The following is a 15,176-nucleotide window of genomic DNA, read 5'->3' on the forward strand; positions in this document are numbered from 1 at the left end:
CATAAAATATAATTTTGACTATTTTCCTCTAAGCTCCTTGGAAGCTCTTTAAATTGCATCGATCCATTTTATAATGGGGAAGGATAAAAACTTAAATCTCACTGGAGTCAACTTTATTAAAATATAAAATACAATTCATCTGCCAACCCAAAGACAGCTTTATAGATAGCATTTTATAATTTTGCCAACTTAAGATGTTAGACTATTTTTGAAGACTGTCTCTGCAAAGTCACTTCCCTTCTTTTTTTTAAAGTCTCAGATGCTCTTTAAATCGATAGCAATTCCTTTCAGAGAAATTATTTGATAATATATTCAAAAAATTATAACCAATAGTTTTATGTATATTTTGCCATTTCTTTTGTCCCCAAAAAAACTTTCCATTGATTTTTTTTTCCTCTTTCAAACTCTTTTCTGTAATTGAAACAAAGGAATTTCGAAATTGCTTAGGTGGTGTCGACCCTGTGGCATAGGAGGACCAAGCCTTTTCAATTGATCTTGTGGGCATTGTTACCTGTTTTGGTGACTGGGGGGGACTTGCTTTTCCCACATACCAGTCATTTCTAGGATACTTTGAGTGGAGCAAGAAAAGGAAAGACAGCACCATTAAGTGTCAGCAGCTTACCTAGGAGAATGAGGACACAGAGAAGGATGGCAATTAAGGCTCCTGTGCTTAGGCCGGCAGAGGATAGGAAGGCTTCAGCATGGCAGGTCCGCACGCGCCCATCTCTCTCACATGCACATACCCTGATGGTGAGGGTGCTGCTGCTGCTGAGAGAGGGGATTCCACCATCAGAGATCAAAATGGGCAGATAATACACATCCTGAATAGTTCGACTAAATCTCCTCCTCCTTGTCAGAATGCTGGCTGTGTTATCTATGACAGACATAAGCAAAATAAAATGCATTTAGTAAAATCATGGTAGTGGATAGATATTCCCTTTAATGAAAAGAAAAAAAAAACTATGTATCAGTGAAAGTCCTGTTTAAGCTTTACTGAACCTGGACAAGGAGACAGAGACTGGGTAATTTTGATGGTGAAAGTCAGTTTTACAGTAGAATGAACTATCCTAAAGGCTTAACCTTTCAGTGCCTCAGACTATAAGCTACAGAATAGGGGCTGATGTATAGAAGTAGAGGGAAATTCCCCCAGCAGGAGTTTCCTCTGGCAATTAACCTTCAAGCTGGTCCCCAAAAAATAATTATTGCATGTTCTCAGATGGCAAAACCATCCTAAACCTATCTTTGTCTCTAAGGACAGAGAGATAAAGCCACCATTATTTATAAAGCATTCATTCAATTCCTCAGTAAAATTGCAAGAAGGAAAAGAATAACGACAATTGAAAATAATATAGCACTTTTAACTTGTCATAGCTCTTGAAATAGATTATGACTCAGAATAATCCTATGGGGTAAATATAAGTATTATCTCTGTTTTACAGATGAAAAAGCTGAAACTGAGAAAGGATAAGGAATTTGTAAAGGGATAGTCATTTAGCAGGTAGGATTTAATGCCAGTTATGAATCAAGGAAGAAGTGAGTTCAAATGTGACCTCAAACACTTAATAATTTCCTAGCTGTGTGACCTTGGACAAGTCACTTAATCTCACTTCCTTGCAAAAAAAATTAAAAAACCTTTTTCTTAGAAATAATCTGGTCTAATATAGTGAGTATTAATTTTGTGCCAGAGTTTAAAAAACAAAACAACCAACCAGCCATCAAACAAACAATAGCAACAACAACAAAACGAAATTCTACCACCAAAAATACTGGTCAAGAGAAACTATATATAGTCACTGCAATAATATTAGATTTGCTGACTCTATTTATACATTGTATATTGCAAAAAAGGCATCAATCAATTCAAGGTCTACTTGATTCATTTGATAACTATGTTGAAATATCATCTTATTTTGGCCCCCGATCCTCATTTTAGTTTGTATAATAAGGTTAAAAATAGACAATATAAAGTAACAATAGCAAAAAATTTCAGAGTAGAACCTTACAGACTGTCCCATTGATCAAAGAAGCATAATTTGTAATTTATTTCACATATTAACTAAAAATAACATTTTAAAACTATATGCTAAATTAAAAAAGGAACCATAAAGACTTTGGTGTCAGATTTTTATTCTTATGATCTATAAAACTCAAATGAGTAACACTAGAACACCAAATTTTGCTGAGAGATTTGAGATGATGTGAATATGTTGTGGAGACACTCTGCTTTCCAGTATTAAGGTCAGCAAGCAGGCCATGTCCTCAGCTTTGCATAACATCAATATGGATGTTCTCACCCTCTGGCAAAGTGAATTGTTTTTAATGGCACCAGGTCTTCACAGAGAGATTTATGATTTTAGTTCCCCCTATTTCCCAAGGACCTGAAAGCCAACACCTTTCCTGACATACTCACAATATTGCATTCCTGTTTCCATCACAGAATTTTGGTTCTGTACTCTGCAGCGAAATCGCAACCCCTAAGACTTGAGACAACTTAATGCACTCTTTCCACAGGACCCAGGAATACCACACATGAGTCTGCCATGAGAGCAACTCAAGACCTAATAATTATGTCATGATTCAACCCCATTTTTATTTATGTATATTAATAACTGACTTTCCTAGAAAGATAAGGGGATAGGGTATTCATTTACAAGTTGCACTTTCCTCACTCTGGTTGACAATGCTAATTGTTAACACCAAGGTGGCAAGGAGAGGGGTTAATTTGTGTACCACCAAAACCTTTAAAAAATGAGAATCCAAACTTCTGATTCCCCCAGCACTCTTGATGCAGAGAACTATGGGCATGGGAAATATTGAAATAAATTAGAAACAAATTTTGTAAATCTTTTGTTTGCACTGTTAAAAAAAATCTTCTTTCTTCCCTTATTTCTCTGTTAAATACTCCATCCTGACTTTCAGTCTAACCTTGTTCCCTTTTGGTAAGGGGCAGTTAGGTTGGTGCAGGCACTGGAAACAACATCTGAGACCACCAATCCTGGAATCCTAGACCCTTCAATCCCTTCCCAAAAGGTAAACTTTCCAATGCCGAACTTGGACCACTCCCAGGACACTACCTCTTCCCATGGATCCTGAGGAAGAATTTAAGGAGATTTTGGGAGGGACTTGGTCCCTTTTTTCCTCCAGATTTCTGCTGAGCCTGGCAGCTGGCCTGCCAAGATTAATTAGCAATCTCAGTGGCTTTTTCTTCAATATATTCTTAACTATCCTATTACTTTCTTTTGTGTGTAACTTCTTTTAATAAATCTCTATTTTCTTTTTACACCTGCATTTCCGGGTCAAAAAGTGATTCATCACCATGGAATATCGAATGTATGTCAATACTCTTATATCACCCTAATGACTGAGGCTATTTTTGAATGGACTCCAGGTCCATCACTCTTATCTACTATATCAGCAACTACCTATTAAGCATTTAGATCTGGAAGGGATCTCAATGACTATTTTGTCCAACCTCTTCTCTTAAGATGGAGAAACTCAGAAACAGAAATGCGAAGTGATTTTTTTCAAGGTCTCATAGGCAGAGCTAAAATTTTAACTCAGGTCCTCTCAAACAAATTCAATCTTTTTTTTTTCCTACTATACTATGTTGGTATCTGAGAGGTTGTATATTCTATGTTCCCAGGATTTGGAGACTATATTAGTAGTTTCATTATATTCTTTTTTCTTAATTTATGGAATAAAACAAGTATTTCCATAACAGTACAATTAAAAAAGAGATAGTTTCATATGAAACCGTAATTCTACTATTGCTATTCCTTCAAATATATAGCAAAATTGTCACGTAAATTTCTTTTTTATTGGATAAATGAGACTATATTTTTATATGGACACAGTACTTTTAACCTCTGAAAATTCAACACTTTTCACTCCTCAATGACTTGTTTCATAGCTTTTCCAGAGTATTTTTTCTGTATTATTAAGTTGTTACTCTTAACTATTGAGGTCAGAGGGATCCAATGTTATATTCATGACAATATATTTGGAAAGACTGTTACTTTAGGCCATAGTGGACCACCCATACATTCTTTTTTTATTAATGTTTTATTTTATCAAATATGTGTTATGAATGTTTTTCAACATTCTTCCATATGCCTATGTATATTTTTAAGTTACAAAATTTCCTTCCACCCTGCCTTCCCACTCCCCTCTCCCCAGTGGCAAGCAGTTAATATTGTACATACATATTTGTGTTAAGTATGTTTACAGATTAGTCATTTTTGGTATGAGGAATTAGGATTAAGGAAAATGATTTTTTTTAAGTGAACTTAGTGTTAATCAGATTCTGAAGGATTTTTTTTTTGTTTTGTTTAAGTTTTTTGTTTTTCTCCTTCTGGATGGGAATAGTGTTGTCCATAGATGGTCTAAAAGGATTATCTAAGGGGCCTCTAGGTGGCGCAGTGGATAAAACACCGGCCCTGAAGTCAGGAGTACCTGGGGTTCAAATCCAGACTCAGACACTTAATAATTACCTAGCTGTGTGGAACTTGGGCAAGCCACTTAACCCCATTTGCCTAGCAAAATCCTAAAAAAAAAGAAAACGGATTATCTTATCTAGCTGTCTCAATAGCTAAGAGCAGCTGCATCTTTCAGGATTGATCATCTCACAATGTTGTGGTTCTGCTCCCCTTGCTCAGCATCAGATTGGGTAACTTGTTTCATGCTTTTCTAGAGTTGTACAATTTATTTATTTATTTATTTATTTGTATGTTTTTGCAAGACAAATAGGGTTAAGTGGCATACTCAAGGCCATACAACTAGGTAATTATTGAGTGTCTGAGGGTGCATTTGAACTCAGGTACTCCTGACTCCAAGGCCAGTGCTCTATCCACTGAACCACCTAGTCACCCCCAATTTATAGTTTCTTAAAAAACAATAGTATTCCATAGTATTCATGTACCATAACTTAGTGGGTTTTTAAGATTTTAAGAAATTATATTTTTAATATTTTATAACTATATTTCAATATAATGGATTTCTTTTATGATTCTATGGATTTTAATACATTTATAGTATTATTCTATGAATAGCTTTGTTGCCTTTCTTTTTTTTTTAATTTATTTATTTTCATCCATTTGTTCCATGCATATTTATAAGTTAAAGAATTTCCCTCCACCCTCCCTTCCCACCCCCTTCCCCTCAACTGGGAACAGTCAATTCCATAACTTGTTTAGCCATTCCCCAATTGATGGACATTCCCTCAATTTCCAATTCTTTGACACTACAAAAAGAGCTTCTATGAATATTTTGAAATATGTGGGACTTTTCCCATTTTTTATGATTTCTTCTGGAAATAGGGCTAGGATTGGAATTGCTGGGTCAGAGGGAATGAACTACTTTACTGCTCTTTGGGTATACTTCCATATTGATCTCCAAAAATGGCTGGATCACTTCACAACTCCACCAGTAATAATCAATGCCCCAATCCTTCCACAAGCCCTATAATATGGATCATTTTCCCTTTTTCCTTATCTCAGCCAATCTGATAGGTGTAAGGTGATAACTCAGAGATTTCAATTTGCATTTCTCTAATCAAAAATGATTTGGAGTCTTTTTTCATTTGAAAACTGTCTATTCATAGCCTTTGAGCATTTATCAATTGGGAAATGACTTGTAACCTTATAAATTTGATGCAATTATCTATATATTTTAGAAATGAGATCTTTATCAGAACTCCTAGTTGTAAAGATTGTCTCCCACCTTGCTGCTTTCCTTCTAATCCTGGCAAGCATTGATTTTATTATGAAAAAAATTTTTTAATTTAATATAGTCAAAATCATTCATTTTACAGTTTATAATGTACTCTATTTCTTGTTTGGTCATACATTTGTCTACTTTCCACAGATCATGTAGAGTATTTCTTGGCCTATTAATTTATCTATGCTGTTGCCTTTTCTGTCTAAATCCTGTACTCATTTTAACTTTATTTTGGTATAGGGTATGAGATGTGGATCTATGCCTAGTTTTTGTCATACTATTTTCCAGTTTTTCCAACAATTCTTTTTTTCAAATAGTGAGTTTTTATTCCTGAAACTGAAGTCTTTGAGTTTGCCAAATAGTAGATTACTGTAATCATTTATTACTACTGTTTCTTTTGAACCTATCCTAATCCACTGATTCTTTATTTCTTAATCTGCACTAGGCAGTTTTGATGACCCCTGCTTTACAGTACAGTTTTAGATCTAGCAGAGCTAGGCCACCTTCCTTTAAAATTTTTCCCATCAGTTCCCTTGCTATTCTTGATCTTTTGTTTCTACAGATCAATTTTGTTACTGTTTTTCCTAGCTCAATAAAGTAATTATTTGGTAGTTTTATCAGACCGGGTGTGGTGGCATGCTTCTGTAGTCCTAGGTACTCGGGAGGCTGAGGCTGGAGGGCTGCTGGAGCCCACGTCTGGGCTGTTGTGTACTATGCCAATTGCATGGCTGCACTAAGTGTGGCATCCATATAGTGACTCCTGGGAACGGGGAACACAAGGTTCCCTAAGGAGGGGTGAACTGGTCCAGGTTGGAAATGGAGAGACTCAAAACTCCCATGCCAGTGGGTAGTTTGGTTGATATGGCACTAAATAAGGAAGTTAATTTGGGCAGAATTATCATTTTTATTTTATTACCTCTATCTAACCATGAGCAATTGACATTTTCCCAGTTATTTAGATCTGATTTATTTGGGTAAGAAGTGCTTTATAATTGTGTTCTTACAGTTTCTGGGTTTGTGTTGGGAGGTAGATTTCCAAGACCACCTGTACATTCTAATTTCAGGCTACCAACCTAAGAATCTTATCAAATTTCACCACAGAGTTCTTATCTTATTTGTCAACTTAACTGAAGAAGAACAAGAAGACTCACAAGGTTTATGGGAGAAGAGGATAAACTATCTTATACTTTGATATGTTTATAAAATGTTAAATTTAACAAAATATTATTTATGAATGAACCAAACAATTAGCCTAGCTAATTGTTAATACCTGAAGAGACTGGTATGGGAAAATAAGGAATCAAAAGGGGGGGGGGGATCAAACCAACTTAATGGCAGCCTTGCTAAAAGCCCCCATGAAAGAAGACTCCCAGTAACCTGGCCATTGATCATAGAACTAGTGTTTGGAAGCAATAAGAGAGAAATTTTAGAATATTCTGGTCTCCAAGGCTATGTATTAAGTCCAATGATTGCTTAAGAAGGATGAGATACTGCCTAGTTGGATAAACTCATAACTAATTTCTAATATTTGAATGGAAGAACAAAAGTTATAGAGAGCCATGAGAGAGGGTATATGAGGACTTAAGGGAACCATTTCAGCAGTGCAGAGATATGAAAAAATAGGTGTAGGTCAAACTGCCTGTTTCCAGAAGTAATTACTAGAATTTTCAGGGGAATTGCAAAGTAGTTCTATTTGAGACCTAGAAGGGATGGTAACAGGGGCAATGGTCAAAATTACCTGCCAGTTCATCTTATGCAGTGTTTTATTCTTTGTCCCAGAAGCACTCACCTACCATGCATATGATTTGGATTCTCCACTTGTGAAAGACTGAACTGTAGGGCAGAATGGAATGCCTTTCCAAGCACAGATTTATGAATGTTAGTGATGTAAAAGTGGCATGGCAGTAGAGGTGAGAATACAGGTAGAGGGAATAAGTAGGAGGTTACCTCAGGGTAACATAATGTAAAGAGGGAAGATTTATCAAAGTAGAAAGAAAGAAAAGAGGGCATGGAAGTTACAACCAAGAAGGAGGAGGATGTCTGCAAAGGAAGGCAGAAAGGACAAGAGTTAAGAAGACAGATGGTTTGGGGAATGTTATGTTTTAGAGGTAATCATTCTACTCTTGTCCTCTTTAGTGCTCTAAAGGACTTTTAAAGAGTATCTACTCTAAAAGTACTAAAAGCAACCTACTATAGTAAAAAAAATTGATAAAGATCATTTACTTTTAAAAATCATCTTACAGACCAAATCCAATATTTTACCAAAAACAAAAAAAAAAAGTGAAGCTCAGGCAGAGTAAGCAAATTGACCAATGCCACTAAGAACAAGGGTCAGAGGTAGAATTTTTAACTATTTCCTCTGACTCTAGACTCAGATAACACTGACTCATGTCAAGGAAAATGGTAAGGAAAATTCCTGGTGCTGCTGCAGAGGAGAGAAGCTGTCAAATGCCTTATTCAGAGAAAAACTTTGAGTGGCAAGTTATTAGACAGAACAGCAGCCAGTTAGCCCCTGGGAGGTGACCGGTCCTAATTATTCCCCATGATACTCTTCAGTAACTGGGCTATTTAAGGCAGCATTAGTGCTGGGTCTGAAGCATATAAGTCATGAGACTGACCCATTTAGTTCTGGAGAACATAGGATAAACAAGAAGACAATGCCACAAAGGATAATAGCTCAGGAAATTTGGACAGGATCTCAGATGCCCAAGTGATCATGAAATAGCTATGAGTTGGGGGATGGGAGGATGACAGGCATCTTTCTCCCTTCACCCGCATGAATGGTTGTAACTTTTTACAATTTGTTTTCTAAGGTTTCAGAAGTCAGAGAATTTGCCTTGTTAATTGTGCTGTGTCTGTGAGTGCTAATAACTGCTGGATCATTTTCCTTTTTTCTCAGTTACCAGTGGAAATCTGTTTTTGATGTAATATGACCTGATCCCACTGAATAACTTCTATTTTAAGTGTCTTTTTAAGATTTTTTTCCTTACTGTTTAGATAGAAGGAAGAATTGATGGAAGAAAAAAAAACATTAGAAGGAAACAGAGGGAAGCAATCAATCACTAGGAATGATTAGATTTTAAAAATGTGCCAAGAATGTTGTTTATATTGTCTTTTTTTATCAGGAATGAGCTATTCTATAACTGGGTTAAGAAGAAAACAGCTAATTAGCTGACCACACCTCTGGGTACTTTATCTAAAGAAAATTTTAACAATTAGTGAAACTTTTGAGAACTCTAGGCTAAAAAGTGCCTTGAGGAGGCAGACCCTCCTGCTTGTCTGAGAGGACAGAAGAAGGTGGGTAGGATAGGAGGATGAGAGTGAGCCAGCCCCAATGCAAGCTTTCACTCTATCTCCTATTTACAATATTATTGGAAAGACTAGACCAGGTAGCAGACAATGCATCCAGATGACATAGCAATAGCAGGCAGGTATTTACAGACACAGATGGATACAGAAAGATAGAGCCAGCAAGGAATGAAGTAAGTTTAGAAACTTTGAATCCTGGTAGGGAAAGAGTGCTGATTGGAGGGCCCAAAGAATGACTTTTAATAATCAGGGCTTGTGAATTTTCTCTTGGGTCAAAGGATATGAATTCAAATGACACCTAACTGGCAAAATCCTTAACTATTCCAGAACTCAGTTTTCTCATCTGTAAAATTAGTTGGCATAGTTGAACTAGATGACTTCTGAATATCATTCAAACATTAAATCTATGATAGAATATAGGTAATGAACAACTGGCTATATAAATAGTGTGAAAGACCAAGATTTACTTTTTTTGGTGGGGTGCATGTATTAAACATTAATAAATTTCTAGCAAACAATGATGTCTATCTCACAAGGAAAAATAACCTTTTTGATGTGTTAATCTAATGAAGACAACTTTAAAATGAAAATAGAAAGGGAGAAAGAAATATTAAGCCAAAGAATATGACTTTTTCTGTATACCACAGAAAAAGAATAACAGTAGATGAGGTGTCCAGAAATTATTTCACAAGAGAAAATAACTGGGAAGATCAGTCATAGCCTTAGGTGATAATGGAGTTTATAAAATGTGAAGTTGTTAAGTAACTAGGCCTACTAGAGATGAATATCATTGTTTGGAGTCTGAAAGACCCAAAGTCAAATTCTGCCTTAGGTACTTCTAAGATAACAACAACAATAATAATGTTTGTACTTCCTTGTCAAAGAAGACCATGACATCAGGGAGCTGATGCCATGACAAACAAATGAACTGCATTTGAATGGGGGAGGGGGCTGTGCTAAATCCTCTAGAGTCATCTGGGTCCAGTGGCCAAATAGGAATCAGGATGACAAGAGATGGTGACTTGCCCAAGGTCACACAGCTAAAAAATGTCTGAGACTGGATTCAAACTCCTATTTACAAGCTATATACTATGAGCAAATCATATAACCTTGTTCAGAACCTAAGTTATAGAGTAGTGAAAAATCAAATAAGAACACACATAATTTTGCAAACCTCAAAGCATTTAAACTGATAACGTTAGCAATTATTATTACTATCATTGTTGGGACTTATAGAATAGATTATTATTTTTTGGAATTGAGAAAAGTAGTTTTCAGTGACTCAGAGACATAAGTAGAGTCTCTTAACCTGGTATTCTAAAAGAGAAATTGACTCAAAAAGAATTAGAGTCTCTTAAGAACTAAATTCTGAAAGTCAAGCTGGAAAATTATTCTGTTGACAAAGAAAAGGGAAAAGCATTTAATGAGATGAATCTCTCTTATATATGACCTTCGATTTTTAAAAGCTCACGTATTAGAAATGAAAACAAGAACAAGGATCTGAGGGAAAATATAAAAGAGATGCATGATCCTTTAAGAGTGTCAAGAATAGAATAGTTTATGATCTGAATGCTTTTAAAAAATTCTATGCAACATCAATTTTTTTTGCTATATTGCTATATATGTATATGGATTAAAATATCTAATAATGGATGACAAACATTATGTAAAAATTACTAAATTACTGTTTTGTTTTTGTTTTATCAACCATATAAAATATTCTTACTTTCCAAAAAGTCTTTTTTTGATACACAGATATTAATGGAACAGTCTTGGACCTGTGCCCTGCTGGTAACAACTGAAAAATGACTGCTCCTCTTCACATAATTCCTAAAGCTGTCTCTGTTATAATGACCAGATGTATCTGTACCAAGAAGACCTAATCTCTGATAAGGATCAGGTGAGAATAAACAAACACTTCACTTCAGCTAGATGTTGTTTGACTGTTAAGAATGGATTGATATACTTTTTTTTCTTAAAAGGAAAAAGGAAAATACTTTCATACAACATTCTATCCTTGACAAATGTCATAGAATTTATATTTAAGAAAAACCTTTGGAATGGATAAAAATTCTATTATAAGCCAGAGATTCTATAGTAAGAGAAATTCTATGAAAATAACATTACCCAGTGAAGAGACAGATCATTATGTACAAACAAAATAATAAAGAATGAGAATACAATTAGTAAATGGGAGTTAGTTTAGATAACTTTTTTGATTTATATTTCTTGAAAAATATAACCAAAGAAACTGGGTTCTATTTTTTAATAGGATTTTTTTTAGTTTTTTAGTTTGTTTGGTTTTTTTTGCAAGGCAAATGGGGTTAAGTGGCTTGCCCAAGGCCACATAGCTAGGTAATTATTAAGTGTCTGAAATTGGATTTGAACTCAGGTACTCCTGACTCCAGGGCTGGTGCTCTATCCACTGTGCCACCTAGCCGCCCTTAATAAGATATTAATGAAAGTATTCAACAATAAATGAATTTGGAAAACTTTGGACATAGATTTTACAAATGGACATTAGGTGATTAGGATAGTTAGTACAATGTATTCAGTCTATCACAATGACATTTAATAGTTAAAAATGAAGATATACACTTAGAATTTTAAAAGTCAAATGATAAAATATAAGGGAGCATTTGCTAGACCACAGTTCAAGTGAAAATGATCTAGACATTTTAGTTAATTGAAAGCTAAATATTAGTTAATAGTGTATTCAAGATTAGGAAAAAAAGCAAATACTTAAGTATAAGATAAGAAAGGCTTAACTAGACAATAATCTGAGTGAAAATGATCAAGAAGAGTAAATGAATTAAAGTTTAATATTAGTCAATAGAATTACATGTTACTTTTTAAAAAGTTTGCTCAATCTTAAGGCTGTGCTAGTAAAAGCATAATGTCAATAATATGGGGAAGGATAATATTGTTGAAATCTGTTACAGTAAAATCACAGCTGGCATATTAGATTAAGTTTTGGATGCCTGAAAAATGAGAGTGCTTCCTGGAAAAAAAAAAGATCAAGATTGTGGGAGGACAAGAAGAAATGAGATTTTTAGGCTGAAAAAAGGATAATGAGGGGATGATCTCTGTCTTCCAAGAACTAAAATTTGAAAAGGATTATTAGACCTGTCCTATGTTTGGTCATTGAAGTCAGAACTAAGAAAAATGGCTTTGTCCAAAATCAAATCAACTGCATGGAGAAGTAAGAGTTTTTCTGCCACAGGACATTTTCCTATTAATGATTTACACACACACACACACACAAACACAAATACACACACACATACACATACATACACACACATACACATAAACACACACACATGCACACACATACACACACACAGAGTTATTTTCAGGATGCTATAGAATAGATTGCTGTTTGGTTATGGTTTGGGGATGAACTGACAACTGAGTTCTCCTACCAATCTCAGATTCAGTGAATCTGTAATGTTATAATTCTCTAAACAATTATAGTTAAAATGTGACAAATGATTCTTATTGCAAAAAAAAGTACACATAGATTTGGGAAATTGGGATAATGAAAAGTCAATAATTTTGACATATAATGGAAGTCTAGAAACCAATCAATCATGACATGCTGATAAGCAAGGAAAGGAAAGGTAGGCACAAGATGACATGCATCACAGATTATGAGACAGTGCATTTCAAAGATTCCAGAGTACAGATAAATAGTCCCCATAGCACTGAGGTTATGAGGGAATGACAGTTAAGGAAAGATGAAATGTTCTGAAGAACAAAAATTATTATGACACAAGCACACATGATTTCATCAAAAAGAGAATAGGGAATGTAACTAAAAAGACTGCTCTGGAATACACAGGAGTATAGGGACCCACAACAGTTTTAAAAATATAGCTACAAAAAACTAAAGAAAAGGGAGATACCTGATGAAGAGTGGAGCAGTCTTGTGATAGCAGTATCAAAAAAAAATAGAATAAAGCTAAGACTTATGATGAATACTGAGAAAAATGAAGAGGTTCTAAAGTATTTTTTGGAATATATGAAGGAGATTATAAAAACTGAATTACACTTAATAAAAGAAGATAACAGAAGGTAGAATATTTATTTTGCTTCTTTTTCTCTACCAAGGGGAAAAAAAGTAAAAAAAGAAAAGAACAAAGAATAGTTAACTTAAATGAGGTAGTTGAACCAGATGTCCTCTAAGTTCTTTTCTAGTTCTATATCTAAGATTTTATGACTGAATGACTTACAAGAAGCAGAGGTAAGGAAAAAGTACATTTCAGGAGTGGGAACAGCATGTACAAAGGCTTAAAAAGAAGAAATGAAGAATTATTTATAAGGAAAACAAGTAGACCAGTCCCCAATGTCCATTCTTGAGAAGGAGATTTAACAAGAAATTGGTCTATAAAAGTAATTTTGAGTGATATTGTGAAGGAAAGGAAAACCACTGAAGCTTTTTGAAAGGGAAGGATGTTACACACCTGATGTTAGAAATATTGATTTTGCTGTTGTGTGGAGTATGGATTCAAGAGCAAAGAAGTTAGATATAGGAAAACCAATTGGACCATATTATGAGATCAGTCAAAAGGTGATGAAGGCCTGAAATAGGGTGGTGATCATATAATTGGAGAGAAGAGAATGACTGAGAAAGAAATTATGGATATAGAATCAATAATGGTATGAGGGTTGTATGTAGAGACTTCAGAGTCACTTAAATAGAGATAATAATTGAACCCATAGGAGCTGAACAGACCATGAAGAATGTTGAAAGAGAAGAGAGCCCAGTCTGGGATACACTTAGATAAGGTATGACAGGGATGGAGATTCAGTGAAAGAGATTGAGTATTGTGCAACCAGGTAGAGGGAGAATAAGGAGAAAACCATATCACAAAAATTCGAGAGAAATCTAGGATGAAAGCATAGTTAACAATGTCAAATGTTGCAAAGAAATAGAGGGATGAGAACTGAGAAAAGTTCATTAGATTTATCAATTAAGAGATTAATGATAATCTCAGAGCGGCCATGTGTCTTAGAGAAAGATTAAATGACTTTAGAAAATTAAAAAAAAAAAAAACAACTCTGAGTGTGGAAGCCCAGAATCATTTTCAAGTCTGGAAAGAGGCAATATGATTAATTCCATGTTGAATACCTTCCAATCAAATTGAATATATCTTGTCTTATACTATTTATTTATATGTTGCCGCCATCTCCCTTATCCTAATTTTTCCCCACTTTCTTTATACAAATCACTTATAACTAGTGGTTAATAAATTTCCTGGAAAGTGCAAAACACACAATAAATTTTTCTCAACTGACTGATCAGGAATATTTTCTAGACATGAACAAAGAAAACATGATTTATGGTGCTACTGGACAATAAGCAGGTAATTCCTAGATTCTAGTGCCAGTCTGACACCAATTACCTCTTTCCACCAAGTCTATTCTAAGAGAATATAATCTTGCCAATTGTGATACAACTGTGAGCATGTTTCCACCTGAAATACAACTCCTTACCTCAATCTGAGTTTCTTGTATGTGTGGACTGATCTCTATTTAAGTTTTTATAATGTTAGTATAAGCTTTGTTTTACTGCTTGCTACATTACATAACAATAAAGCTTGATTATGTATTAATGTACTGAGAAATCCTGAACCCAATTGTTTTTTTTAACATGAGATATGAAGTCAAATAAATAACTGGTCTATAGTAATAGCTTAATAAAAAATGACTACTTGAAAAATTGACTAAAGAATAATAAAGCTGAGATTATTTTTAATCTGTTGGAAGTTCCATAATGATGTGTCTCATGATTTTGTTTCATATTCTACTTCTGAATTTCTAAAGGTCAGAAAAATGGATTGGAACTAATGATTTAACAAAACCTGATTAGCTCATATGTTGAGTTCCAGGCTCCTTGTTTAAAGAGCAGAATTGATAAAATCCAGAGACTTATAAGCAGGTTAGTAAAGGATCTCTAAATCATATCTCATGAATAACAATGGAAAGAATTAAGTTGTTTAACTTACAAAAGTTTGAGGAGAAATATAATTATTACTGCAAATATTTGAAAGGTTATCATGAGGATGAAAGAAGAGATTTTTCCCCCCATTTTTTGTAGAGGAAAGAGCTAAGTCTAATAATTATAAGATACAGAGAGGCAAATTTCA

The 15,176-nt window shown here is 34.5% G+C and overlaps 1 protein-coding gene across 1 annotated transcript in view; it reads right to left on the bottom strand.

Moving 5' to 3' along the window:
- Window positions 1-628: 628 nt before the first annotated feature.
- LOC141496946 (cadherin-18) overlaps window positions 629-15,176 on the bottom strand; it is a 400,980-nt gene continuing 386,432 nt past the window's right edge. The window contains exon 10 of the mRNA XM_074199523.1: window positions 629-768. Within this exon, the coding sequence (XP_074055624.1) occupies window positions 671-768 (98 nt within the window). The 3' untranslated portion in view covers window positions 629-670. The remainder of the gene's footprint in view (window positions 769-15,176) is intronic.

Source organism: Macrotis lagotis, chromosome X, assembly GCF_037893015.1.
Source record: "Macrotis lagotis isolate mMagLag1 chromosome X, bilby.v1.9.chrom.fasta, whole genome shotgun sequence".
Lineage (NCBI taxonomy): Eukaryota > Metazoa > Chordata > Mammalia > Peramelemorphia > Peramelidae > Macrotis > Macrotis lagotis.